The sequence below is a fragment of the Miscanthus floridulus genome, chromosome 2, assembly GCF_019320115.1.
Source record: "Miscanthus floridulus cultivar M001 chromosome 2, ASM1932011v1, whole genome shotgun sequence".
NCBI lineage: Eukaryota > Viridiplantae > Streptophyta > Magnoliopsida > Poales > Poaceae > Miscanthus > Miscanthus floridulus.
In genome coordinates this window covers 59,284,240-59,310,714 of record NC_089581.1, presented here as the reverse complement: position 1 = coordinate 59,310,714, position 26,475 = coordinate 59,284,240, and the positions used below count along the sequence as shown (strand labels likewise).

Sequence of the window (26,475 nt, the reverse complement as noted above, 5' to 3'; positions counted from 1 at the left end):
TCGAGCCGTCGAGCACGACTCCAACCGCAACGCGCGAGCGGCGAGCCTCTCATCAATCGAAGTGCGAGTGCGAGTATACCAACCACGAGCAGACGAGCTCCTCCGCCACCAGTGTCATCGCGTCGCCGTCCCGTCCGCCTCGCGCTCGTCCATGGCGTCCGTCTCCACGGCGCCGCGCGCCCCGCTCCCGGCGGTGGCGTCCTCCTCGTCATCCGCGCGGCAGGTGGATCCGAACCCTAGCGGCAGCCACTTCTTCGCCGGGCGGCGCCTCCGCGTCGTCCGCCGCCTCGCCGGCGCGGCCCCGTCGCGGCGCGCTCCGCTGGTCTGCTGCTCCGTGCGTAGCTCCGATGCGGACGCCGGCGATGAGCGGCGCCGGCGGGGTTGGGACGCGATGCTCCACGACGCCTTCCACGGTGCCGTGCGACGGTGGAGCGAGTACGTCAGAAATTACTGGCCCCCACCGACCTCTGTCAAGGAGGCGGGTACGGGGAAGAGGGCTGGGAGTTCTCACGACGACGAGGTGATGAATGGGGATGAAGAGAGGAAGGTTGGGGAGGAAGAGGGAAAGTGGGGCTGGGAGAGGTGGAAGCGGCACTTTGCTCTAATTGAGGAGAGCGGGCATCTCGTTGATGAGCTCCAGGTTAATTTTATCCCTATACTTACTACATGGTAGTAACTAGTAATGCTTTAAATGTGGACGGAACTTGCTTGTGACTCAACACTAGAGTTTTTACACCACTTCACTAAGGTACAATTGAACACAATGCAGGTGCACCATTGTATGAATAGGATGGACACATCATTTTTATTTAGCTTCTGCATCAGGATTTGTTACTTGAGTGGCGTGAGTCTAAAGAAAATTGCCTAACACAGATACTTTACATGCTAGATTCATGCTAATTAACTTTTATGGGAGCTTTACTCAGGAAAAAAGCTATTAAACTCACACTCACAAACCATGCATCATACTATTGGCTGAAGTTTGTTACTCTGTTTGTACGGAAAAAGTCTATATAACCCCCTAATGTATGGCATGTCGTCTACTTCACCCCAACCTAAAAAACCAGGTTAATATGGTTCAAATAACCCCCTGAGGTGTTTTTTCACCATGGCATTTGGGCCTGCTTGTCAGGGATGACACGTGGTGTTTTGTCCCATTTGTCTATCACCCGTTGCCCTCTCCCTCCCTCAGTCAATCTCCCTATCTCCTCCTGTTCTTCATTGGGGTGTAGAAAATCCAAGGGCTGTAGTGTCACTGACACCCTTGTATTTGCAACCGGCTTGCTAGTGCTCTTGGTGGTCCATTGGGTTGTGCATGGGAGGGAGAGGGATAATGGGGATCTTTCAGATGTGCGCACCCTAGGCGGATGCAACAGCCCCATTCTCCCCTTTACCCTTCTCTCTATCGACACCTCACCGAGCACCCCTTGCCTTCACCACATCGTTGTCGCTTCAAACCTCTTGTGAGCTCCGGCCATGAGGAGCCCTCGATGGGCTCCATGACGATGATAGGATGGTGGAAAGTGGGCGGCAGAGAGGAGGACAGCTGATTGAGATGTTTCTCCTTCACGACGCATGTGAGGTTGGCCAATGGCAATGTTGCTCCCTTGTGGCGCTGGCGCCACCCTCCCGATCCTCGGTCGTCATGCCAGGCCGGACGGAGGAGCGCCGCCTACCACTGCAACAGGGTTGACGGCCAAGAGTGGATGAGGGAGACCATGCCGCCTTGCAGCTCAGTCAGACAGAGGGGCAAAAGAGCGTGAGGGAATGGCCGAATGGGACGGTCGGAGGTTGAAGGAGATCCTGACGGGACAGCCCTGATGCCATCAGATGCCAGCGAGGATCTAGATGCCACATGTCATCTCTGGCAAGCGAGCCCAAATGTCACGGTGGCAAAGCCACCTCCGGGGTTTATTTGAATGGTATTACATAGTCTAAGAAAATACCTGTTTTTTTTGGGGTGTGGGGGTGGGGTGTGGGGTGGGTTATATATAGACCTTTCCCTGTTTGTACATAGAACCCCTATGCTCGAATAGTCAAATGTAGTGCTGGAATTGCAGCTGTTTCAATGGAACACATGACTAAACGTGCCTGGCTCTATTGTGGTTGCTACCAAACTGCATAATTTAGTGTCTAATAAATGTTTTGAGACTGTCCTTGGTTCATGCCAGTGTTGCAGAGTTTCAGGAGCTTATGTGCGATTTGAGTGATGTGCGATGTGTTTTTTAAGTACATGTTGATAGAACTTCTCTTTGAGTGAATTGCTGCTTGCATGGTTGGCCCATGTGTGTGTGTGTGTGTGTGTATTGTATTTTGTGCAGATCTCACTTCAAATACCATTAGCACTATAATCTATATTGAGAAATAGCAAATATCTTGATACATGTATTTTGCATTTCAGCTGCAACTCCAGGCTGCTGTTTATAGAGAAGACTACAGGAGTGCTCATAAACTGAGGCTGGCTATTGCTGCTACAGCAAAAAATGACACTGTGGGCAGAGCTATCTCTGACTTAAATGTAAGAAATATCTATTTTCTTATGTAGTTAGTGGTAAATAGCATTTCTTACCTTTTTCGTTTTCTTGGAATTTTGAATTACCCCCCTCTACGTTACACCCTACTTGCAGTGTAATGTTGGTCCTACTCTACAAAAAGGATGAATGTCTGGCATGGCTAATAGTTTAGCTGTCCCTCTAGTAAAACTAGTGACATTATAGGATGCCTGCCTCCAGATGATTTAATCTCTGGTATCCATATCTCTGAATATTTAGATTGGATGTTGTACTTTCTTATAAAAAGCACACCACTAGATATTTAGTAAATTATGGTCAAAGTGGTGTTTTGGAGGTCTTATAAGTAAAAAACACCACTTAGTTGACTGAAAGAAGTAATAAACAATAGCTAAGTTTGCAGCTATCTGAAATGACTCAATATATGGGGATGTTGTTCTTTTTTCCACAACGGTCGAAACTGAAATTGTTATTTATAAGATAGTTGTCTGCTGTTTTGGGTTTTGCAGATGGCCATAGACGAGGAGCGCTACAAGGACGCAGCATATATCAGAGATCATGCTGGTGCAGGACTGGTTAGTACCATGGAGTTCCTCTATATTGTTTGTCCCTTGCTATCTAAGTTTCTTTGACGTCTTCGCATCCAAGTTAATAGATTTTTACTATTCTCTCAAACAATAAATCTTTGATTATGCTTTGTAATTCATAATTGCCTATTACATCATATTTCTTTCCATCCGAATAAAACATGCCATTACCTGATCCATTAGAGCACATGCAGCTGGGGTGGTGGTCTGGGATTTCTGGAAATTTGTCCGATCCATATGGTCTTATAATTCGTATAAGTGCTGAACATGGTCGGTATGTGGCAAGAAGTTACGATACAAGGTATTAATTTTGTTGAATATTATTATGTGCAATTGTGCATAATAACACTATTGTTGATTGTTTATAGTTTAATTGTCATTTTGTGAGTGGACTTGCTCTTCATGTTTGCTGTCTTTGTTTTAAAGGATGGAATGCTCGAATACATTTCATTATTAATATTTCGTTGTGGATGGGAAAAAATGCCTAGGATAATGGGGTTCTCTACTGCGGTATGGTCTAGGTCCTATAGCACTTAAGGAGCTAAACATTATTGCTGATTGTTTTTATAGTTTAATTGATCATTCTGTGAGTGGACTTGCTCTTCATGTTTGCGTCTTTGTTTTAATGGATGGAATGCTCGAATACATTTTAATATTAATATTTCGCTGTGGAGGGTAAAAAATGCCTAGGATAATTGGGTTCTCTACTGCAGTATGCGAGGTCCTAGAGCGCTTAAGGAGCTATTGGCATTTGGCAATGCTATTTTGGTTATGGGGTGCGTATCAGTAGTGGTTTGAGCATCAGGAGGTCACTCGTAGAGAAATTGGGGTACAGCAGGAGAGAAGTGTGTCTGTTTGTGGTTGAGTTAGCCTACTTAGTTGAATCAGTCACTAGAGCTTATCTGTGAAGAATTGTGTGGACAAAATGGGTTGCAAATTCATAAAAGTGAACATCTTGTTTTCAAAATATCTCAAAGCAAGTCTCAGCATGCCAATCATAAATCATTAAAATGTTCTATGAAAAACTGCAAGAAGAAACTTCCCTTTTATCATTCCTAGTTGGTGATATGGTGCAGCGGGCTGCTTGAACAGTAACACACATGTTTCATAAATTAATATAATCAACACTATAATTTGAAACTTTCTTAAATATATACGCTGGTGATCCATATGCTTGTTAATGTTATAGTGACTATTAGCTTATTTCATTTTACTGGTGTAAAATGCGTTTACTTTATTGTATGAAATATTTGTTTGCATGCTAAATGACTTTTTAATTCTCCTCATTTTCAGACAGCTGGCTTCTGACAGCCCTGGTCTCCCTATATTTGAAATATACTATGCAGAGGAAAATGGTGGATACAACCTGCAGGTACAATGTTTTACACTTAATAAAAGTAAAGTCAATGTGCAAATATTAAAATAATCTTGGCAATGAGATTCTGGGTTGGGAAGCATGAAAATCATCTTCGATATCATGGAATTTTACCACTTGTTACCAGTTTCATAAACAGAATACTAAGTTATCACATGTGCTCTAGAAATTCTGGATGTCTCCCTTTATTTCTTTTTGCTGTTGAGGACTGAGTTATAACTCAGTTGATGGAGCCTCCATTTGTGAAGACATCTCCTGGCTTTGTACCTGGCTCACATGTTATGTGGGTACCTTTCTGAGAAGTGAGAACTGGTTTCAGTGTGTTTCATGGTCAGGGTTTGGTAGAAAAGCTAGGGAGATGTCTTCTTCCCATGGTTGAGATTTTTGACATTAACAGTATAGAATATGATAATGACATGGTTGAGATTTTTGACATTAACAGTATAGAATATGATAATGGCAGGCGTCATATTGGACAGCGTTGCATACTCTCTTTAAAAAAAAAAAAATATTAACTCTCTGTCTGGACTATATGTTGCTGGCCTGTACTTGCACATGTCTGTAGACTTGAGTATTAACACTTAACATTTCTTGTTCCCATAGTAGTTGCCCGTTAGTTCCCTCAGGGCCATGAATCCATGCACAATGAACTTGAGTGTTTGCAACTTTGCATTATATTGGGAAAATGTATTTGGCATGCACTGTGAATAAATTTCCTGTCTCAGTTTTGAGCAGCTTCCAATTTCAAGAGCTGATATTGTTAACTACAAGATTTCAGTAGCTATGAGTAAGGTCACAATAATAGTTACTCCTATATGAAAAATGAACTGTTATCTTGTTAACTAATGTGTTATAGTTCTGTGCATCTTCTGAAAAATTGGGATGTTATTTTCAGGCAGTGCATCTGAAACCAGATGATAGCGATTCTGACCGAGTGCCAAACATGTTAAGGGAGAAACTTGGTATTGACAGTATAAACATATCTAGCAGTTCAGTAGGGTCTAAGCATGAAGAATTTGATGGAAGTGTAAACATGGATGATAAAGATAGTGATGATAGCAACATTGCTGCTGGCCCTGGTTCGAAAAATTTGTCAAGCGATCCAACTGCAGTTCCCAGGATTAAAATCTTGAAAGTGGTACCCATGCAAAATGTTGACCAAGACTACATAATCAATATCTTTGATCAGATTTCAGAGGAAGATGATGACAATGATGATCCTGAAGTTGAAAATGAATCTTCAGAAGATGTTGGTGATGAAGATAACAGTGGAGTAGCAGAAACAGTTTCTGCAGAAGAGAACGGTGATGAATCTGGTGACGAAAGTGATATTGAAGCCTTGGTTTCAATTGATTTTGTCAGTGAGAATAACAACGACTATGCTTCTCGTCCATCTGCTGAAGCTTTTGAACGAATGCCGGCTAGATTAGAAAAAAGAGACCGCTTCTCGTTTTCCTTCTATACTGAAGAATACAGTAAAAAGTTAGATGCTGGAATGGCCCTGCAGACTTCAAAGAAAACAGTTGGTTTGCATACCGATCAGCAGGATTATGATGGTTTTGTCCAGCTTGATCGTGTAAAGTTGAGTGGCAGCAACAAAAAACTATCGGTAAATACTATTTGTATAATGTGCTGCATTAGCTTTTGATGCCATTCATTGTGCTTGTAAATTGGACCACTTTGACCTTGTGATAAATAGCAAGGACCTGTCAACCATTTCTCCGCAGAATGTGTACCATACCTGCTTTTCTAGTTTGCTGTTGATGGTCAGATTCTTGCATCTGTATCAAATACCTTAGATTATTATGATAATGTTGCCCCATGATCCTTCATGTACCTTTGATTATCTAGTTTGCTGTTGATTGTCAGATTCCAACATTGACATGAATATATAAATGAATTCCGCGGTTTTTGAACATAAATGTGCTTGGTGCAAAAAAATAGGATGAATTTCTGTATGGTGCTGTCGACTTACAATATGAAATACTTTTAAACAGCTTCTTGATATCTTGCTCGAATGTTTCCGTACTGAACGTTGTAATTTCGTTACAAGTGTAATGAAATTCGATTGCGGCCGGTGTGAAAAGCTTCTTGATATCATTTCAACTTATCTAATGCAGATACTACAACTTGGCATCAAACAAAATAACAGCAAGGTGCAGCAAAAACTGCATGGTGTTACCCACTTTAGTCGTATTCAGACGTCTATATCTTCAGATCCTCTTACCGGTATGTTCCAAATTGTGTACCTACCACTTGAGCTTTTCATGGTATCCATCTTGTCTTCTCTTTTCTTTCTGGTATTGACTGAAGTATTTCTTTGGGCAGGCTTATATGTGACCGCATCAGGATTTGACTCAGAAATTCTTAGTTTGCAACAAAAATTTGGTCAATGGCGGGAGGATGGTTCATCTGAGGAGCATAATGACCTATTGTTCTATGAGTATGTTGAAGCTGTAAAATTAACAGGGGACAACCTCGTGCCAGCTGGTCAGGTGTGATAACTTTCACTTGGTTCTTATTACCATACAAGAATAGTGTTTGTAAGTAGCTAAGTAATACGTGCCTTCTGGTTTATGCTCTTCCTGGTTAGAAGGTTTACTTCCTCCAATCACAAATATAAGTAAGTCCATCTAAGTTTAAACTAAATCAAGCTTTTCTAACTTTGACCAGCAATGTCAGTAGAAGTATATTATCTTAAATGACAATAGTTATATATGATTGAAAGCGGTTGTCATAATGAATGTAGTAATGTCAATCTATATAATAATGGTCAAAGTTAAAAGGGTTTGATTTAGGACAAACCCAAGTGACTTATATTTGTGATCTGAGGAAGTAGTTAATACGTATTTTTTTATATTCCCATGTTAATTTTCACTCACCAACTTCAAGCTAAGAAGTGTGTTCATATGTCATACACATTTGTGGACAGCCTTCTCTGTCGATTTCGTTCAGTTGTTGCATAAATTTTTCAAGGAGTGCTGACGCAGCCTAACTTTATGCTATATCATCGATAAGTATAATTGTCATTGATAAGCATAGTAATTCAGACTGACCTCCTATGGTTCCTTTGCTAGGTTGTTTTCCGTGCAAAAGTTGGTGAACGCTATCAGCTCCCTCATAAGGGAATTATCCCTAGAGAACTTGGAGTGGTATTTTCTATAATCCAAATAGTATTTTGTCTTTTCACCAGCAAACATCAAACCTTACAACCAATGTGATATAGATTGCTAGGTACAAGGGGCAAAGGAAAATTGCAGATCCTGGTTTCCAAAACCCTCGATGGGTTGACGGGGAGCTTTTGATACTAGATGGAAAGGTGAATTTAATAAATAAATTACATCTTTGGTCCTATACTTATTGTCTTTCTAATATACTTTCTGTTTTGCAACTTGCAGTTCATCAGAGATGGTCCTGTGATAGCTTTCTTTTACTGGACATCTAATTTTCATCTGTTCGAATTCTTTAGACGGTTGAGGCTTACTGACTAGTTCCCTTCTAAAAGTAGTTAAAGGTAAACTGCATTTCGTCTAGTACTGGTTTACTATTTGGCATTATTATTGTACTAAAGTAGTATTATATTTTAATTTTACTGTTGTGTGTTCTTGTGCTTGCCAAATTCCATTATTTGTCTAACTATTTATGCAGAGGTAGTGCTTGTTGGTTGTTGCAGGCCATTATTGATCAAATTTGGCCTAGTTTCTTTCTGGGAATGCTACATTCATCCTAAATGGTCATCCTCTTTGGCCTCCTAATAAGCATTAAAACGGACAAAATGGATCCAACTGGCTGAATTTTACACAGCAGTTGGTGCTCATAGGGTAAAGCCAGAAGTAAACGAAGTATGCAAAATTCTTACATTTGTTTATTTAGGATAAATATCATTGCTATTATTTTGTGGGATATGCTGTTGAAGCTTACTACTTGTATCCACTGTTTCTCCTGCAATCTGTCTGTTTTCGGCCAAAGTTGGTATTTGATTCTTGTAGTGACAACATGGTGAATTCAATACATGGTTTGGACTTAACATATCAATTTTGGCTTAATATTTATGCATGTCTTTGGTGAATTCGAGAACAGTCTCTTCATTTGTTGCCTGAAGATGTCATTATGTTGGATATTTCTGGGTCTGGAAGAGCATCTTAAATAGCTAGAAATGTTCTTCCAGACTGATATTTATTACTCCCTCTGTTCCAAATTGTAAGGCGTTTTGACTTTTTTAGATACATTGATTTCACTATGTATCTAGACATACTGTATATCTAAGCGGAAACTCAATTACGCGACTGCTCACGCATCTGCGCTATCGTGCGACGTGCGCGCAGTATGGCAGTCAGCCCCTCTCTTCTCCTCCATCTCCGGCGGGCTTAGAAAGGAGGTCTAGGGAGGCAGGCAGGCCAGGCGGTGGGGATGGGAGATACGGTGAAACAACCCCGATTTCGACGATGGGAAATCCATAGAGTCAAAGCGTAATAAGACCGTGGTAGATCATATTACCCAAATTCCAGTCGATGATCACATCCATACATCGATAATATCAGAGTACAAATAGTGCGGAATTACATAAATTATTACATCGCCGCATTGGCGGAATCAAAAGTAGCATTCATTCAGAACAGCTTGAAGATAAGATCGCCAAACTCGAGCGTAGGAACGAATCCCTCAACCGTCAAACTCCTCGGAGCTATACTCCTCAGCAGAACCTGTATGCCAAAATTTATCAGTACGATTTGTACTGGCCACTCCCAACCCTATGAGCATTGCTTTGTGGTAATTTGGATGCAAGTCGGATATATTCAAAAGGAACCTATAAGGCTGGGGTTTCCTATGTATTAGCATATCAAGTATATAATAGTATAGTCAGGTTTTAACACCGTTACCACACCCATTCCCATTCCAAAGCCAGGTTTCGACCCTGGGACCGATATACCACCATCTCCACACCTTCACCATACCACACCCATACCATCGCTCAGTCGACAGGCCAACTCCCTCTCGGCACTGTCTCAAGACCCGTAGCCCCTGGCTACGACCGAACACTCACTCCCTGGGGGAAGAAGAGAAGGACTCATCTCATATCTAGTTTAAGCGAAACCCAGGAAAGGTCCATGGCCGACAAGTCGGCACATGTATCGATCGATTAACCATACACTCTGCAGAGGTTTTACATAACCACAAGATCCGCCTTCCTCGCTGACCGTCGTCAACTGGGCTGATTCCGGCCGCTTGCTTGCCTAGGATAGTGCCACTCTACCATTCAGCCCTGGTTCACCCCAAGTCTGGTCTGGGGTGGCTGAAACTGTGAGTCATGAGCCGGGTCCACAAGGTCTCCATGAAGTCTCGGAAGGGTGTGGGGGAGATCCTCCGTACCCCGTACCTCCTTACACTGTCCGCTAACAACCTAGCAGTAGTGGCAATATCCTACCAAGTAGTCCGGTCGTCCCGCACCATATAGGGCGAGTGGTACGTAAGGCTTCCCGATGAATCTGAGTACTAGTAAGTCCTTAGGGATGACCAAGCCAGAATGTCTCCATCAGGGTTTCCATTTACCGTGCCACCACAGCACCTCCACCCGGGGCTCCACCCACCATAGGTTCACACCCAAGGCCACCTCGTATACCATTTACCCACTACAGGTATCCATTTACCCACCACAGGTATCCATTCCAGGGGTGCCCAGGTAGCACCCTACGGCAAGACTTGCCCTAGGCTCGTCGTATACTCCAACTTGGTCGACACAACCCTCACCCTCCACGCACCCAAGTCACACACGCAGCACTCTCCCCATAGTCCAGATAATACTAGTTTCCATCACGCATCAATGTAGTGTAAGCGTAGTAGAAGTAATAAGTAATGAAATATAGTAGCAAGCGTGTGACTAGCCTAACAGTTGGGTGAGCAGGGACAAGGTTGCGTCAAGGTAAAGGCCATCAAGAAAGCATACTACCATGCAAGTCCTATCACAGTGTGAATATATCCACATAGTAAAGCACTAGCAGTTCTATATTAGCCATGCGTAATAGGTGCTACGAAGTTGGGTGGGATGTGGCACCTTCAGTGTAGTCGTCTCCGTACTCCTCTCGGTACTCACGATCCTCGTCCGTCAGGTTCTCCTCCGAGTCTGCAACGATCGTATTACAGCCGCGTCAGCGACGTCTATAGAATAGCACAAAGAAGCGATGAAAATTCAAAAGAGCCAAATGCACTCAAACGTGGGTTCATTGCGTAGAGCTCGATTTTAGATGAATTTTGGTCCTGGTTTCATATTTTTCTGAGGTCGTATGAATTTGTTATGAATTCCCGAAGTTTAAATCCATTTCTGAAAATGAAAAAAGGCTGTATTATTCTTGGGCTGACACGTGTCACAATGTGGTTGGTCCACGCGACATGCTTACGTCAGCATGACGTCATCATGACGCCATCGTCACGGATCCGAGCTGACAGGTGGGGCCCAGCTGACGTCAGCATGACGTCATCTCGGCTGTGCTGGCCTTTGACACGTGGGTCTCGCGTGACGTCAGCATGACGTCAGCATCTGACGCGTGGGTCCATGGTGTCTGTGTCTCTGACAGGTGGGCCAGGTCAACGGTCAGCGTTGACCGGTCAACGGTCAACACGGGCCGACTCGAATTGGGATTTGGGTTGGGCCGGTCTGGGCTGGGCCGGTCCAGACACGTGGCACGCTGTGGTTCTGCCACGTCACGGTCATGGGCTCATACCGGGCTGCGTCCACAGCTGTGGTCGTGTGGGTGTGGCTCACGGTGGACCAAGGGGGCTGGTCCATAGACCGCAGACTGGTCCATAGTGGACCAAGTCCACCGTCCCTTCTCCCTGGCTCGGCTCACGTGCACCGAGCTCACCCATAGTTGGCCGGTGAGGGAAGAAGCCCTCTGCTTCTCCCGCGGCGGTGCTCCGGCCGGCGGCGAGCTCGCTGCGAGCCTCCGCGGTGGCGCCGGTGTTCGATTGGGGAGGGGAAAAACTTCCCTGGGCCACGGCGACTATGTCTGTGGGGTCAAGGTGGCGGCCAAGGCTCCCCAAGGTGCTGGCCACGGCGAGCGGCGGCTCGAGCTCCACCGGCGTGCGGGAAACGGCGCTGGGCTGCGGCATAGACTGATTCTGTGGTGCGCGTGGGCGACACAACGTTCCAACGGGTATGTTTGGCAGGGCGAGGGGTCCTCCAGGGGCTCCGGTGGCTTTGGCCACGGCGGCGGCTTTCCGAGCACGACGGCGGTGTCGATGAGGCGGCTACGTCCTCGGAGAAGCGTCACAGTGGAGGCGTGTAGGTCTCTACGGGTTCTTGGGGTCACGGCAAGGGCGTTCAGGCTAAATGGCGGGGCTCGGATTCTCATGTGGCCGTTAGGGGCTTCCCGGTGGCCACGACGGTCATGAAGACGACGGCGAGGCGCACGGGTGGACCATGGGGCTCCAGCGGGGTGGTCACGGCATGGCTACGGACGTGTGCGTGGGTGCTTGTGTTCCCAGTAGCCGGCGACGGCCTTGGCCTACACGCTCCTGGTATGGAGCGCCATGGCCGAACGGCAAGGTCCGGCGACGACAGGCAAGAAGAGACCGGAAGGGCTCACCGTGGGTGGCGTGGAAGAAAGGATAGTGATGCCGTGTCGACTCGAGGCCGTGTAGCTCCGAAAGCCGTGCAGTGCCGTGCCGAACCGCGTCGGTGATGTGGACGACGGCGTCGCGCTTGGCTCCGGCGATCTCCTTCTCCACAGCGGCTCCGGCGTGCTCCTCTTCTCCCTCTCCCTCTTCTCTCTTGGCTTGGGTGGGCTGTGGTTGGCCACCGAGGTGGCGGCGGGCGACGGGACGAGCGCTAGGGCTCCGAGGACCGTGGCCTTTATAGCCGAGCTCGGCCATGGAGCTCGGTGATCGGCGGACTGGAATCAAGGGCAATCGCGGGGCTTGCTTGCATCCTACGGCCACGAGGGGTTGCGTGGGCGCGGCGCCAAGGGGGAGACAGGACCATGCCCCGGGCATGACCCCTGGCCCGCCCTGCCACCGTTGTCGGGGCTCTGTCGCGCGGTGGTTTGAGCGCGGCGTGGGGAAGAAGCACAGTAGCGCTGACAGGCGGGGTCCGTTGGCAGCGGCTGCGGGCGAAGCTGGTAAGCGCGCGGGCGAGCGGCGAGCGGCTGACGCGCGGGCCAAGGTGGCAGCGACCGCAAGCGGGCTGACGAGCGCGCGGGCGATGCTGGGCCGCTAGCTGGGCCGTGCGCGCGCTGAGGGTGGCTGGCCGGCGTGGGCTGAGCAGGCCGAGCCCGCGAGGCCTTCTTCTCTTTTTTTTTCCTTTTTCCGTTTTACATTTCTTTTCCTTTGTTTGATTTCAAATTTAGTTTAGAATTTGAATTTAAAACTGAGGTGACTTACTTATTGGAATTTTGGGAGTTTTGTTTAATAATAACTTTATGGTTTATTACTTTAATGGGATTGTTAAACATAGCATAAAGCAAATGAAATCCCAAATCACAATTTAAGTTAACATTGTATGCAACATGTTATTTGAAGGAAATTTATTAATCATAATCAACAAATGATATGCCATGCTTATGTGTTAATCTGGGTTGAGTTACTTCTAATGCAACTCTAGGTTGGGTTCTACCATGTCACTCATCATCACATGGGATCCTTGAGAAAAATTTTGTAGTTGTGACTTTTGGTGTGTGGATTTTCTGGGTTGTTACAGTCCTACCCCCTTAACAGAATCTCGTCCTCGAGATTAAAGTGTAACGTACTCTTCAAAGAGGTAAGGATATTGTAGCCGGAGATCAGACTCTTTCTCCCACGTTGCTTCTCTCTCAGTGTGGTTGCTCCATTGGATCTTGCACATAGGAATAGTCTTGCTTCGGGTTTCTTTGGTATCTCTGCCCTAGAATTCTGATAGGATGTTCTTTGTACTCAAGAGTGTCTTGAATGTCAAGTGTATCAGTCGGGATCACTTCATCGGGCACTCTCAAACACTTACGTAGCTGTGAGACATGGAATACGGGATGTACTCCTGTCAATTCTTCAGGTAATTCGAGTTTGTAGGCGAGTTTCCCAATCCTCTTGCAAATCTTATATGGGCCAACAAATCTAGGGGCAAGCTTCCCTTTCACATGGAACCTGACAGTCCCACGTAGCGGGGATACCTTGAGATAGACAAAGTCTCCCACGTTAAACTCAAGTCTTCTTCTCCTTTTGTCAGCATAGCTCTTGTATCGACTTTGAGCAATCCTCAAATTCTCTCTTACTTGGGCAACTCCTTCTTCGGCATCTTGAATCTTAGCAGAGTCAAAGAACGATCTTTCTCCAGGTTGGGACCACATCAACGGTGTCTTACAAGGTCTGCCATACAGAGCTTCAAACGGTGACATCCTTAATGCTGGCTTGGTAGCTGTTGTTGTAAGAGAACTCTGCATAGGGTAAGCATTTCTCCCAATCAGAGCCATAATTCAGTACACTAGCGCAAAGCATGTCTTCTAAGATCTGATTTACTCGTTCTGTCTGTCCATCTGTCTGCGGGTGGTAAGCGGTACTGAAATCGAGTTTAGTTCCAATAGACTTGTGCAGAGCTTTCCCAGAATCGGGACACAAACTGAGGACCACGATCAGATACAATACTAGAGGGTGCTCCATGCAGTCTGAGAATATGCTCAATATACAGATCCGCTAATTTTTCTGCATTGGTCTTGGTCTTTACTGGTACAAAGTGAGCAATCTTGGTCAAACGATCAACAATCACCCAGATGGAATCATTGCCTTTCTGTGAACGGGGTAATCCAACTATGAAATCCATGGATATGCTCTCCCATTTCCATTCGGGAACGTCAAGAGGCTTTAACAATCCTGCAGGCCTTTGATGTTCAGCTTTGACTCTATTGCAGGTGTCACATCGCGCCACATGTCCTGCAATGTCCGTCTTCATACCTTTCCACCAAAAATGTTTCTTCAAGTCTTGATACATCTTTGATCCTCCAGGGTGAATACAGTACTTAGAATCATGAGCTTCTAACAGAATTTCCTCTCGTAGTGCTGGATCGGAAGGTACACAGATTCTGTCCTTGAACCAGATGGTTCCTTGTACATCTTCATGGTGGTTGGTCTTGTAGCCTAGTTTCATCAGACCACGGAGATATTCGATCTCTTCACAATTCTTCTGAGCTTGACGGATGCGATCTGTGAGATTGTACTGTATGCGGAGCTCATTCAACAAGCCGTGCGGTAGTATCTCAAGTTGAAAATCATCAATCTCTTCCTTGAGCTCGGGTGGTACGGATTTAGTGATCAAAGTGTGACAGTAGCTCTTGCGACTGAGAGCATCTGCGACTACATTAGCTTTCCCCGGATGATAGTGAATTTCCAGGTCATAGTCCTTGATCAACTCCAGCCAACGGCGTTGCCTCATGTTCAAATCTTCTTGAGTGAAAAAGTACTTCAAGCTCTTGTGATCGGTGTAGATGTCACACTTGTTGCCTATCAAGTAGTGCCTCCAAATCTTCAAAGCATGCACAACTGCTGCTAACTCAAGATCATGAGTAGGGTAACGGTTCTCGTGTTCTTTCAACTGTCGAGAAGCATATGCTATCACATTTCCATCTTGCATCAATACACAGCCAAGTCCTTGACGGGATGCATCACAATAGACCACGAAGTCTTTGCTGATATCAGGCAATGCTAACACAGGAGTTGTGGTAAGCTTCTGTTTCAATTCCTGGAAGCTTTGTTCGCACTTGGGCATCCATTCAAACTCCTTGGTCTTCTTCAGAAGGTTGGTCATTGGACGGGCTATCTTGGAGAAGTTTTCGATGAATCGGCGGTAATATCCAGCCAATCCCAAGAAACTTCTGACTTCTGTTACATTACGGGGTTGTTCCCATTCTTTTACAGCTTCAATCTTGGCTGGGTCAACTGCAACACCTTCAGCTGATAGTACATGGCCTAGGAAGGCAACTTCCTGTAGCCAAAACTCACATTTGCTGAACTTTGCATAGAGCTGATGTTGGGCTAGTTTCTCAAGCACAGTTCTTAGATGATGTTCATGTTCTTCAGCGGTGGGTGAATAAACAAGGATGTCATCAATGAATACTACCACAAACTTATCCAGTTCATCCATGAAAACCTTATTCATCATGTTCATGAAGTATGCGGGAGCATTCGTGAGTCCAAAGGACACCACAGTGAACTCAAATTGCCCATACCTAGTCACGAAGGCTGTCTTCGGGATATCACTCTCTCGAATCTTCATCTGATGATAGCCAGATCTGAGATCAATCTTAGAGAAATACTTGGCACCTCTGAGCTGATCAAGCAAATCATCAATCCTTGGCAGGGGATACTTGTTCTTGATGGTGACTGCGTTCAAGTTCCGGTAATCAATGCACATTCTCATTGAGCCATCTTTCTTCCTAACAAACAGAACAGGGGATCCCCAGGGTGAAGCACTGGGTCTGATATATCCCTTCGAGATGAGCTCATTAAGTTGATTCTTGAGCTCGGCCAGTTCATCAACTGACATGCGATAGGGTCTCTTGGCAATGGGTCCCGTTCCTGGTAACAGATCAATGATGAACTCTACATCACGGTCTGGTGGCATACCCGGTAATTCTTTAGGGAATACATCGGGATAGTCTCTGACTACTGGCACATCATGAACTGTCTCCTCCTCTTTTTGAGATTCTGAACTTGCTTTCAGGGCACATAGGATAGAGGTGGATTTTCCAGACTGGGGTTCACATCTAACAACTTGGCCTGATGGATGGGTCACTTGGACGTATCTAGGTGAACATGATATGATACCTCGGTGAATAGTTAACCAATCCATGCCTAAGATGACATCTAGGTTAGTGGAAGGTAATAGGGTTAGGTCGGCTTCAAAGGTAAGACCCTCTATGGTAAGACTCACTCCTTTACATATGTGGGTGCACTTTAGATCTCCTAAGGGTGAGCTGGTGATGATAGGCTTTTCACGTGGGGTTACTGGCAGGTCATGCGCTCGTGCAAACTTGGATGATATGTATGAACAAGTTGCTCCAGAATCAAATAGAACTGATGCAATATTGCCATTAACTAAAAACATACCATATACCACGTCAGGGGCAGCTTGTGCTTCCTCGGCGTCCAGATGGTTGAGGCGTCCACGAGTAGCAGATCCCTTGAACTGAGACTTCTGTGTAGCTGAGTTCTGAGGGCACTCAGCGGCTTTGTGACCTGGTTGGCCACAAGCGAAGCAGGTGAAAGGCGCACCGCCTGTAGGGATTGGCGCGGGTGCCTTCCAGTTTCCAGTGCCTGATGCGGAGCGGTTCTGTGCTGGGCGTTCATTCGTTGTGCGGGGGCGGTTGGAACGATCCTGAGTGTTGCGGTCCTGAGCATAACGGTCCCGGGTGTAACGATCCTGAGCAGGGCGGGAGTATTTGGTGGTGTAGCCTCCACTACCTCTACTCGATCCAGGGTTGTCCTCCCTGTTGTGGCGATAGCGTTCCCTGGTTGGTGCATCTCTGCGGAACCTCTTGCGATCACGGCCACGGAAGGACTCCTCAGGCTTACGCTTTCTCTCCCTGTACTCTTCTCCAGCTTCAGCACGGTCTTTCTCAATCTGGATGCAGCGATCCACCAGAGCACGCAATGTGTTGCTCTCAATACCGCCAAACTTCAGCTTGATGTGCGGGTTAAGTCCCTTGCGGTAATAGTACAGCTTCTCCTTCTCAGAGTTCACAACACAAGAAGGTGCATAGCGCAGAAGGTTGGTGAAACGGGTAGTGTACTCAGTTACCCTGTCCTTTCCCATCTTGATGTTGCGGAACTCCTCGGCTTTGGCCTCCATGACACCCTTGGGAATGTGATACTCAGTGAATGCTTCAGCGAACTCATCCCACGAGATGTGGGCAGGGTCCTCATGGGAGTCACTGAAACTGTCCCACCAGGCGCGTGCTGCACCCGTGAGCTGGTGTGTGGCAGCTCCAACACACTCATCATCGGTGAAAGTAGTGAGGTCAAGCTTCTTCTCCATTTCCTTGAGCCAGTCATCGGCTACCAGTGGGTCAGGATCGGTGCCATCATAGGAAGGTGGCCTTAGCTTCAGGAATCCTTCTAGCTTCCTTTGGAAGTCATTCTGTTGTCCTCCCTGGCGACGGTTTGCTCCTTCAACAAGAGCTGCAAGAAGCTGGGTCTGTTGTGCCATCACTTCCGCCAGGTTCAGTGGTGGTGGTGGAGGAACGTTCTCCTCAGGCGGCGGGGTATTCTCCAGGTGGAAGGGTATCCCTCCACGTCCATGACCTCGGCCACGACCACGGTTGTTGCCACCACGTCCCCCATTGGGTTCAACTGGTCCAGGGGTGGGCGCACGTCCTCGCTGCCTTAAGCGAATAGAACGGCGATTCGTCATCTGCAACACGGATCATAGAGAGTTTAGTGCTTGTGCCATATGTGCTTATAATTCAATATGATTACATGATTTCAACGATTTAAAGAAAAACATTTATGCTATCCAACACTCATTACAAAAGAAGCAGTAAGATTCATAAAGATGCAATAAGATCCGAAGCATTCATTACATGGTTTTTATTACATAGCATCATCTCCAGTAGCTACACTTGAAGACGTGCGAGAATCGTTCTACGCATACTGTCTCATAATACATCTCATAAGGGGTACAACTCATGGAAGCTACTGACATGACTCATGACCACGCAGGGTCATCTACTCCAACTCGTATACCGCAGCTGGGATACGACTGTTCTCGATCTCGATCTCCCCGTCAGACTTGTGAAGTCGGGACACGTACTTCAAGGCCTCGGCAAGCTCCTCAGTAGGCTTGGCTCCTGGTAGGGTAGGGCAGGCGTCTAGGTTGAGGCGAGTCGGGGCTAGCTCAAACTCCTCTATCCTAGGCTTCGTCTTGCTGCGAATCTCCTTGGGTAGCTGATCCCACATACCCTTCATCTCCCTGAGGCGCTTCCTGTCAGACTTCTGCCAAGCCTGCCAAGTCCTCTCACACTTGTCCTGTAGGTACTCGGTCTGCCTGAGTGCCTCAATCAGGTGATCCTGGTTGTGAACGGCCTTCTTCCTGGACTCCTCTAGCTCCTGAGTCAGGGTCTTGTTCCGAGATTGGATCTTCAGCATGTCAATCCCCTTGGATCTCTCTCTGTCCCCTCTACGGTTGAACTCGGCCTTCTTGTCGTCCAACTCTCTCTGCAACTCCAAGACCTTGCTGTCGAGGTAGCAGTTCCTGTTGCCTAGGTCGGCGGCTTTGTCCTGTAGGTCAGCGACCTCAGCTCTGTGGACTTCATCATGATGGTTGAGCTCGTCCTGTAGCTTGGCCACTATCTCAAGTAGATTAGCCCGCTCCTGTGCTCCCTGCGAGTCTCGCTCCTGGTGCTCCCACAGAAGGGCCTGGTACTGTCGTCTCTTCTGCTCAAGCTGGGTCACGTACCTGTCCTGCTCTAGTAGGTGAATAGCTGAGACTCGAAGGCATCTGTCCTCCTCTGCAAGGATAACTCTGCCTGCTGCGAAACTCTGCTCACTGGGGGTAAGGCTGAAGTCGAGGGCCTGGGGAAGTAGACGAAACTCTGTCGTCATTAGGTGCTCGTAGTGGTCCCTCATCACTCTGCGAAGTGCCTTGTGTGAGATAGCCAGTAGTCCCTCCTCGACTGTGTCCTCTATAGTCAACTCGGTGAAAGCTAGGACAGAAGGTAAGGTAGTGCTAGCTGGAAACTCCACTGAGGTGACAATCGGTCCTTCGATTCCCCCTTCCTTAGCTGGCTTCCCGGTGCAGGTGACCTTGACAAGCTCCTCGGGAACACCTAACGTGACGAGAACTCGGCAGAGGGTCTGTGCAAAACCCCCGAGCTCACGTAGGTCAAAGGTAAGCTTGGCGTGGTCCAGAGGTAGCGGTCCTAGAGGCGGCCAGTCGACGTTCGTTGCCATCTGCATGTTTCAAGGGGACATGCGTTAGCAGGTCAATAATAGATAAGCCTTGCATAAAAGTAAATGCAGGGTCGGTATATAACCGAAAGAGGGGCTGTTCACGTCCTATTCTATCGTCCATTTCTAAGGGTTTCGTCCTAAGGTCAAGTATGGCTCTGATACCAACTGAAACAACCCCGATTTCGACGATGGGAAATCCATAGAGTCAAAGCGTAATAAGACCGTGGTAGATCATATTACCCAAATTCTAGTCGATGATCACATCCATACATCGATAATATCAGAGTACAAATAGTGCGGAATTACATAAATTATTACATCGCCGCATTGGCGGAATCAAAAGTAGCATTCATTCAGAACAGCTTGAAGATAAGATCGCCAAACTCGAGCGTAGGAACGAATCCCTCAACCGTCAAACTCCTCGGAGCTATACTCCTCAGCAGAACCTGTATGCCAAAATTTATCAGTACGATTTGTACTGGCCACTCCCAACCCTATGAGCATTGCTTTGTGGTAATTTGGATGCAAGTCGGATATATTCAAAAGGAACCTATAAGGCTGGGGTTTCCTATGTATTAGCATATCAAGTATATAATAGTATAGTCAGGTTTTAACACCGTTACCACACCCATTCCCATTCCAAAGCCAGGTTTCGACCCTGGGACCGATATACCACCATCTCCACACCTTCACCATACCACACCCATACCATCGCTCAGTCGACAGGCCAACTCCCTCTCGGCACTGTCTCAAGACCCGTAGCCCCTGGCTACGACCGAACACTCACTCCCTGGGGGAAGAAGAGAAGGACTCATCTCATATCTAGTTTAAGCGAAACCCAGGAAAGGTCCATGGCCGACAAGTCGGCACATGTATCGATCGATTAACCATACACTCTGCAGAGGTTTTACATAACCACAAGATCCGCCTTCCTCGCTGACCGTCGTCAACTGGGCTGATTCCGGCCGCTTGCTTGCCTAGGATAGTGCCACTCTACCATTCAGCCCTGGTTCACCCCAAGTCCGGTCTGGGGTGGCTGAAACTGTGAGTCATGAGCCGGGTCCACAAGGTCTCCATGAAGTCTCGGAAGGGTGTGGGGGAGATCCTCCGTACCCCGTACCTCCTTACACTATCCGCTAACAACCTAGCAGTAGTGGCAATATCCTACCAAGTAGTCCGGTCGTCCCGCACCATATAGGGCGAGTGGTACGTAAGGCTTCCCGATGAATCTGAGTACTAGTAAGTCCTTAGGGATGACCAAGCCAGAATGTCTCCATCAGGGTTTCCATTTATCGTGCCACCACAGCACCTCCACCCGGGGCTCCACCCACCATAGGTTCACACCCAAGGCCACCTCGTATACCATTTACCCACTACAGGTATCCATTCCAGGGGTGCCCAGGTAGCACCCTACGGCAAGACTTGCCCTAGGCTCGTCGTATACTCCAACTTGGTCGACACAACCCTCACCCTCCACGCACCCAAGTCACACACGCAGCACTCTCCCCATAGTCCAGATAATACTAGTTTCCATCACGCATCAATGTAGTGCAAGCGTAGTAGAAGTAATAAGTAATGAAATATAGTAGCAAGCGTGTGACTAGCCTAACAGTTGGGTGAGCAGGGACAAGGTTGCGTCAAGGTAAAGGCCATCAAGAAAGCATACTACCATGCAAGTCCTATCACAGTGTGAATATATCCACATAGTAAAGCACTAGCAGTTCTATATTAGCCATGCGTAATAGGTGCTACGAAGTTGGGTGGGATGTGGCACCTTCAGTGTAGTCGTCTCCGTACTCCTCTCGGTACTCACGATCCTCGTCCGTCAGGTTCTCCTCCGAGTCTGCAACGATCGTATTACAGCCGCATCAGCGACGTCTATAGAATAGCACAAAGAAGCAATGAAAATTCAAAAGAGCCAAATGCACTCAAACGTGGGTTCATTGCGTAGAGCTCGATTTTAGATGAATTTTGGTCCTGGTTTCATATTTTTCTGAGGTCGTATGAATTTGTTATGAATTCCCGAAGTTTAAATCCATTTCTGAAAATGAAAAAAGGCTGTATTATTCTTGGGCTGACACGTGTCACAATGTGGTTGGTCCACGCGACATGCTTACGTCAGCATGACGTCATCATGACGCCATCGTCACGGATCCGAGCTGACAGGTGGGGCCCAGCTGACGTCAGCATGACGTCATCTCGGCTGTGCTGGCCTTTGACACGTGGGTCTCGCGTGACGTCAGCATCTGACGCGTGGGTCCATGGTGTCTGTGTCTGACAGGTGGGCCAGGTCAACGGTCAGCGTTGACCGGTCAACGGTCAACACGGGCCGACTCGAATTGGGATTTGGGTTGGGCCGGTCTGGGCTGGGCCGGTCCAGACACGTGGCACGCTGTGGTTCTGCCACGTCACGGTCATGGGCTCATACCGGGCTGCGTCCACAGCTGTGGTCGTGTGGGTGTGGCTCACGGTGGACCAAGGGGGCTGGTCCATAGACCGCAGACTGGTCCATAGTGGACCAAGTCCACCGTCCCTTCTCCCTGGCTCGGCTCACGTGCACCGAGCTCACCCATAGTTGGCCGGTGAGGGAAGAAGCCCTCTGCTTCTCCCGCGGCGGTGCTCCGGCCGGCGGCGAGCTCGCTGCGAGCCTCCGCGGTGGCGCCGGTGTTCGATTGGGGAGGGGAAAAACTTCCCTGGGCCACGGCGACTATGTCTGTGGGGTCAAGGTGGCGGCCAAGGCTCCCCAAGGTGCTGGCCACGGCGAGCGGCGGCTCGAGCTCCACCGGCGTGCGGGAAACGGCGCTGGGCTGCGGCATAGACTGATTCTGTGGTGCGCGTGGGCGACACAACGTTCCAACGGGTATGTTTGGCAGGGCGAGGGGTCCTCCAGGGGCTCCGGTGGCTTTGGCCACGGCGGCGGCTTTCCGAGCACGACGGCGGTGTCGATGAGGCGGCTACGTCCTCGGAGAAGCGTCACAGTGGAGGCGTGTAGGTCTCTACGGGTTCTTGGGGTCACGGCAAGGGCGTTCAGGCTAAATGGCGGGGCTCGGATTCTCATGTGGCCGTTAGGGGCTTCCCGGTGGCCACGACGGTCATGAAGACGACGGCGAGGCGCACGGGTGGACCATGGGGCTCCAGCGGGGTGGTCACGGCATGGCTACGGACGTGTGCGTGGGTGCTTGTGTTCCCAGTAGCCGGCGACGGCCTTGGCCTACACGCTCCTGGTATGGAGCGCCATGGCCGAACGGCAAGGTCCGGCGACGACAGGCAAGAAGAGACCGGAAGGGCTCACCGTGGGTGGCGTGGAAGAAAGGATAGTGATGCCGTGTCGACTCGAGGCCGTGTAGCTCCGGAAGCCGTGCAGTGCCGTGCCGAACCGCGTCGGTGATGTGGACGACGGCGTCGCGCTTGGCTCCGGCGATCTCCTTCTCCACAGCGGCTCCGGCGTGCTCCTCTTCTCCCTCCTCTCCCTCTTCTCTCTTGGCTTGGGTGGGCTGTGGTTGGCCACCGAGGTGGCGGCGGGCGACGGGACGAGCGCTAGGGCTCCGAGGACCGTGGCCTTTATAGCCGAGCTCGGCCATGGAGCTCGGTGATCGGCGGACTGGAATCAAGGGCAATCGCGGGGCTTGCTTGCATCCTACGGCCACGAGGGGTTGCGTGGGCGCGGCGCCAAGGGGGAGACAGGACCATGCCCCGGGCATGACCCCTGGCCCGCCCTGCCACCGTTGTCGGGGCTCTGTCGCGCGGTGGTTTGAGCGCGGCGTGGGGAAGAAGCACAGTAGCGCTGACAGGCGGGGTCCGTTGGCAGCGGCTGCGGGCGAAGCTGGTAAGCGCGCGGGCGAGCGGCGAGCGGCTGACGCGCGGGCCAAGGTGGCAGCGACCGCAAGCGGGCTGACGAGCGCGCGGGCGATGCTGGGCCGCTAGCTGGGCCGTGCGCGCGCTGAGGGTGGCTGGCCGGCGTGGGCTGAGCAGGCCGAGCCCGCGAGGCCTTCTTCTTCTCTTTTTTTTTTCCTTTTTCCGTTTTACATTTGTTTTCCTTTGTTTGATTTCAAATTTAGTTTAGAATTTGAATTTAAAACTGAGGTGACTTACTTATTGGAATTTTGGGAGTTTTGTTTAATAATAACTTTATGGTTTATTACTTTAATGGGATTGTTAAACATAGCATAAAGCAAATGAAATCCCAAATCACAATTTAAGTTAACATTGTATGCAACATGTTATTTGAAGGAAATTTATTAATCATAATCAACAAATGATATGCCATGCTTATGTGTTAATCTGGGTTGAGTTACTTCTAATGCAACTCTAGGTTGGGTTCTACCATGTCACTCATCACATGGGATCCTTGAGAAAAATTTTGTAGTTGTGACTTTTGGTGTGTGGATTTTCTGGGTTGTTACATACGGCGGTGGGGCGGAGGCGGCAGTGATGCCGCCGGAGCGGTCGGGCCAGATTGAGGTGGGGGCGACCATGGCCATGGTGGCAGGGGGTGGGGGGATTGGGGAGGGGAACAAGGAGGTCGCCGCGGGCGGTAGGGTCTCGCCAGAGCTCCGCGGCCGCAGAGCTCCGGTGGGACCCTACCGCGCCGCGGCAGGGCGGTGGGCAGTGGGCGTCCAAACCTGTACGCCGGTGGTGGATATGCGAGGGAGGGGGCGGCGGAGGAGGGGTGCCAGCGGAGCGGAAGGCGGGGGTAGGGGCGGCGCCAGCGAGGAGGAAGACGAGTCGCGCGGTTCCCAATTGCGCGACCCGTCGTGCGATATCTTCCTCCATATCTAAGTGCATAGCAAAAGCTATGTATGTAGAAAACCCAAAATGTCTTATAATTTGGAATGAAGGGAGTAGGAAACAATATCAAAAGGTTCTTGAGGTTAAGCATTTACGATGTATGCATCCAGAGGTGCTTGTGCCATAGCTGGAAAGATACCTTGCTTGCCCATTCTAGTAATAAGTATTCGCCCGTTCCAAATTATAAGACGTTTTGGCTTTCTCAGATACATTGCTTTACTATGTATATCCAGACATTAAGTACATAACAAAAGCTACGTATCTAGAAAAGCCAAAGCACCTTATAATTTGGAATGGAGGGAGTAGCTCTAAGATCATTCAATACGATACTTGAGTAGCTTTTCCAGACCAGTCATTTATTCATGTGTTACGCCGTACTTTTCTGCCATTCATTCAAGTGAACAAACACTAGAAGGAATTGTGCCATATGGTGAAGAGCAGTTTGTAGTTTGACTGTTGAGACTCTTGATCAGAAACTGCTCTTACTCCCTGCATTTTGCCTGCTTTATACTCCATCCATTTCAAATTATAAGACGTTTTGGTTTTTCTATATACATTGGTAGACAGTGTAATGAAGGGCGGGCCTGGTGCAAGCGGTAGAGTCTTACCGCCTGTGACCGGAAGGTCCCGGGTTCGAGTCGTGGTCTCCTCGCATTGCACAGGCGAGGGTAAGGCTTGCCACTGACACCCTTCCCCAGACCCCGCACAGAGTGGGAGCTGCACTGGGTACGCCCTTCTAAGTGCATCTAGAAAAGCCACAATGTCTTATAATTTGGAATGGAGGGAGTAATATTTTTGCTCATGTGTGTAGTGTTGCTAGCTATTATGGCATGACACACGAGTCCATGACCAGAGAGAGTTGAGGCCTGTAGGTTTTAGGTCAGTTTATGTTCAGGGGTCGTGTAGTCCTGTGCTACTGTGCTTTTTGCTGTACTCTGAAGTTACACTTGCCTACCATCTTCATAGCGCATCAAACTTAACTTAGATTTCTTGCACCTCTTAGCAGGCCATTCTTATTTCAGCATAGGTGCATTTGGAGCAAACCGGACTTGCCTGGCATTATATTTTCTGAGGACAGATATTTTGGAGAACAGGGCACCTGGCATGAATCAAATGGCATCTCCATCCACTCTGAAATCCTGCCATAAGGCCGTAAGGGTGGAAAAGAGCTCGCAGTCGCAGGAAGAGGAACAGAATCCTGCCAACATGGGTGAGCCGTGGGCGCATCATACTCGTTCCGCTTCTGGTCTGCTTGCCCACCAGGTCAACCGAGGCATAAAACCGCCAGTTCCTGTGTTTCTCTGAGCAAAGTAAAACTAAAGCACCTCAAAGATGTAAAGTTATGCAGTCGCAAATAATTTAAGATTTTGAGAGCATCTTGGCAGTTTTCATACATGCATAGTCAGTACGTGAAATAGTACGAGCAATGGTTGTGTAGCGTGATCAAACAGTGGCCATCATTGCCCTGTTCGTTTGGACTTGTTTAGCTGATAAGCCATGACTGAAAGTACGGTTGGCTGATTTGGTGTGAGAAAAAAAACTGTTTATTGGCTGAAAAAGTACGGCTTATAACTAAATAAGCCCAAGCGAACAGGGTGCATACATATGTCGCAATCAGCAGCAGAGGCGTGCAACCCAACATGGTTACACTTGCACAGATATGTTAATATGTTGAAGTTTGTTTGCCCTTTCTTACGCAAGCACTCTCTTTTTTAAGCTCCTCTGCAACAAGCAAGGGTAGCAAAAAGGCTGTGCTGTCGCTGCAGCAAGAGGTAAGCTATTAACCGACTCGTCGTGTCTCACTTCACTTGTTTCACACTCGCATGTAAATGATAGCCGTATTTACAAGGCAAAATTTGCTACAGGACATGCCAATTGACCCCTCTTTGCTAGCGGACATGTAAAATTTGGCGATTTGCTGGTGGACACTCTAATTTCTTACAAATTTGCTGGTGGACACCTTATCCAATAAAATATTAATTTCTAGGTGCTGTGGAGAGAGAAGGGCGATAAAATATCCAATTTATCCCTGTCCTTTCTTCTACACCTCTTTCTTCTTCCCCATCTGCTCCGAGCAGCACCGCGTCCTCCCTTCTCCCTCTCCGAGCAGCACCTCAGCCCCATAGCGTCGACGGCGGCTGCGCCCCTCCTCCGAGCCGCACCGCGTCCTCCCTCCTCCCTCCCCCTCCAAGCAACACCATGGCCAAGAAGGGCCACCACCGGCATGGCCACCGTGGCTGCTGCTGCTGGGGCAGCGCGGCCACCCAGGCTTCCTCCCCACGTCCACCGCACCCGTGTGGACCGAGCC

At 48.3% G+C, this 26,475-nt stretch overlaps 1 protein-coding gene across 4 annotated transcripts; it reads left to right on the top strand.

Moving 5' to 3' along the window:
• On the top strand, positions 1-25,951 carry LOC136524796 (protein EXECUTER 1, chloroplastic-like). 4 transcript variants are annotated; one of them, XR_010776203.1, is made up of 13 exons: positions 1-640; positions 2,402-2,518; positions 3,020-3,085; positions 3,292-3,398; positions 4,391-4,469; positions 5,368-6,081; positions 6,593-6,701; positions 6,801-6,967; positions 7,550-7,624; positions 7,699-7,791; positions 7,871-7,986; positions 8,146-8,314; positions 25,171-25,951. XR_010776203.1 is itself a non-coding variant. In XM_066518049.1 (12 exons), exons 1-11 carry the CDS (start codon positions 152-154, stop codon positions 7,961-7,963), a joined length of 2,109 nt encoding a protein of 702 aa, XP_066374146.1. In that variant the 5' UTR covers positions 1-151; the 3' UTR covers positions 7,964-7,986; positions 25,174-25,951. The 4 variants fall into 4 exon arrangements, 2 of the variants coding, with proteins under 2 accessions (XP_066374146.1, XP_066374142.1); XR_010776204.1 differs by having other exon boundaries at positions 8,121-8,314; XM_066518049.1 differs by lacking the exon at positions 8,146-8,314 and having other exon boundaries at positions 25,174-25,951.
• Positions 25,952-26,475: the final 524 nt, after the last annotated feature.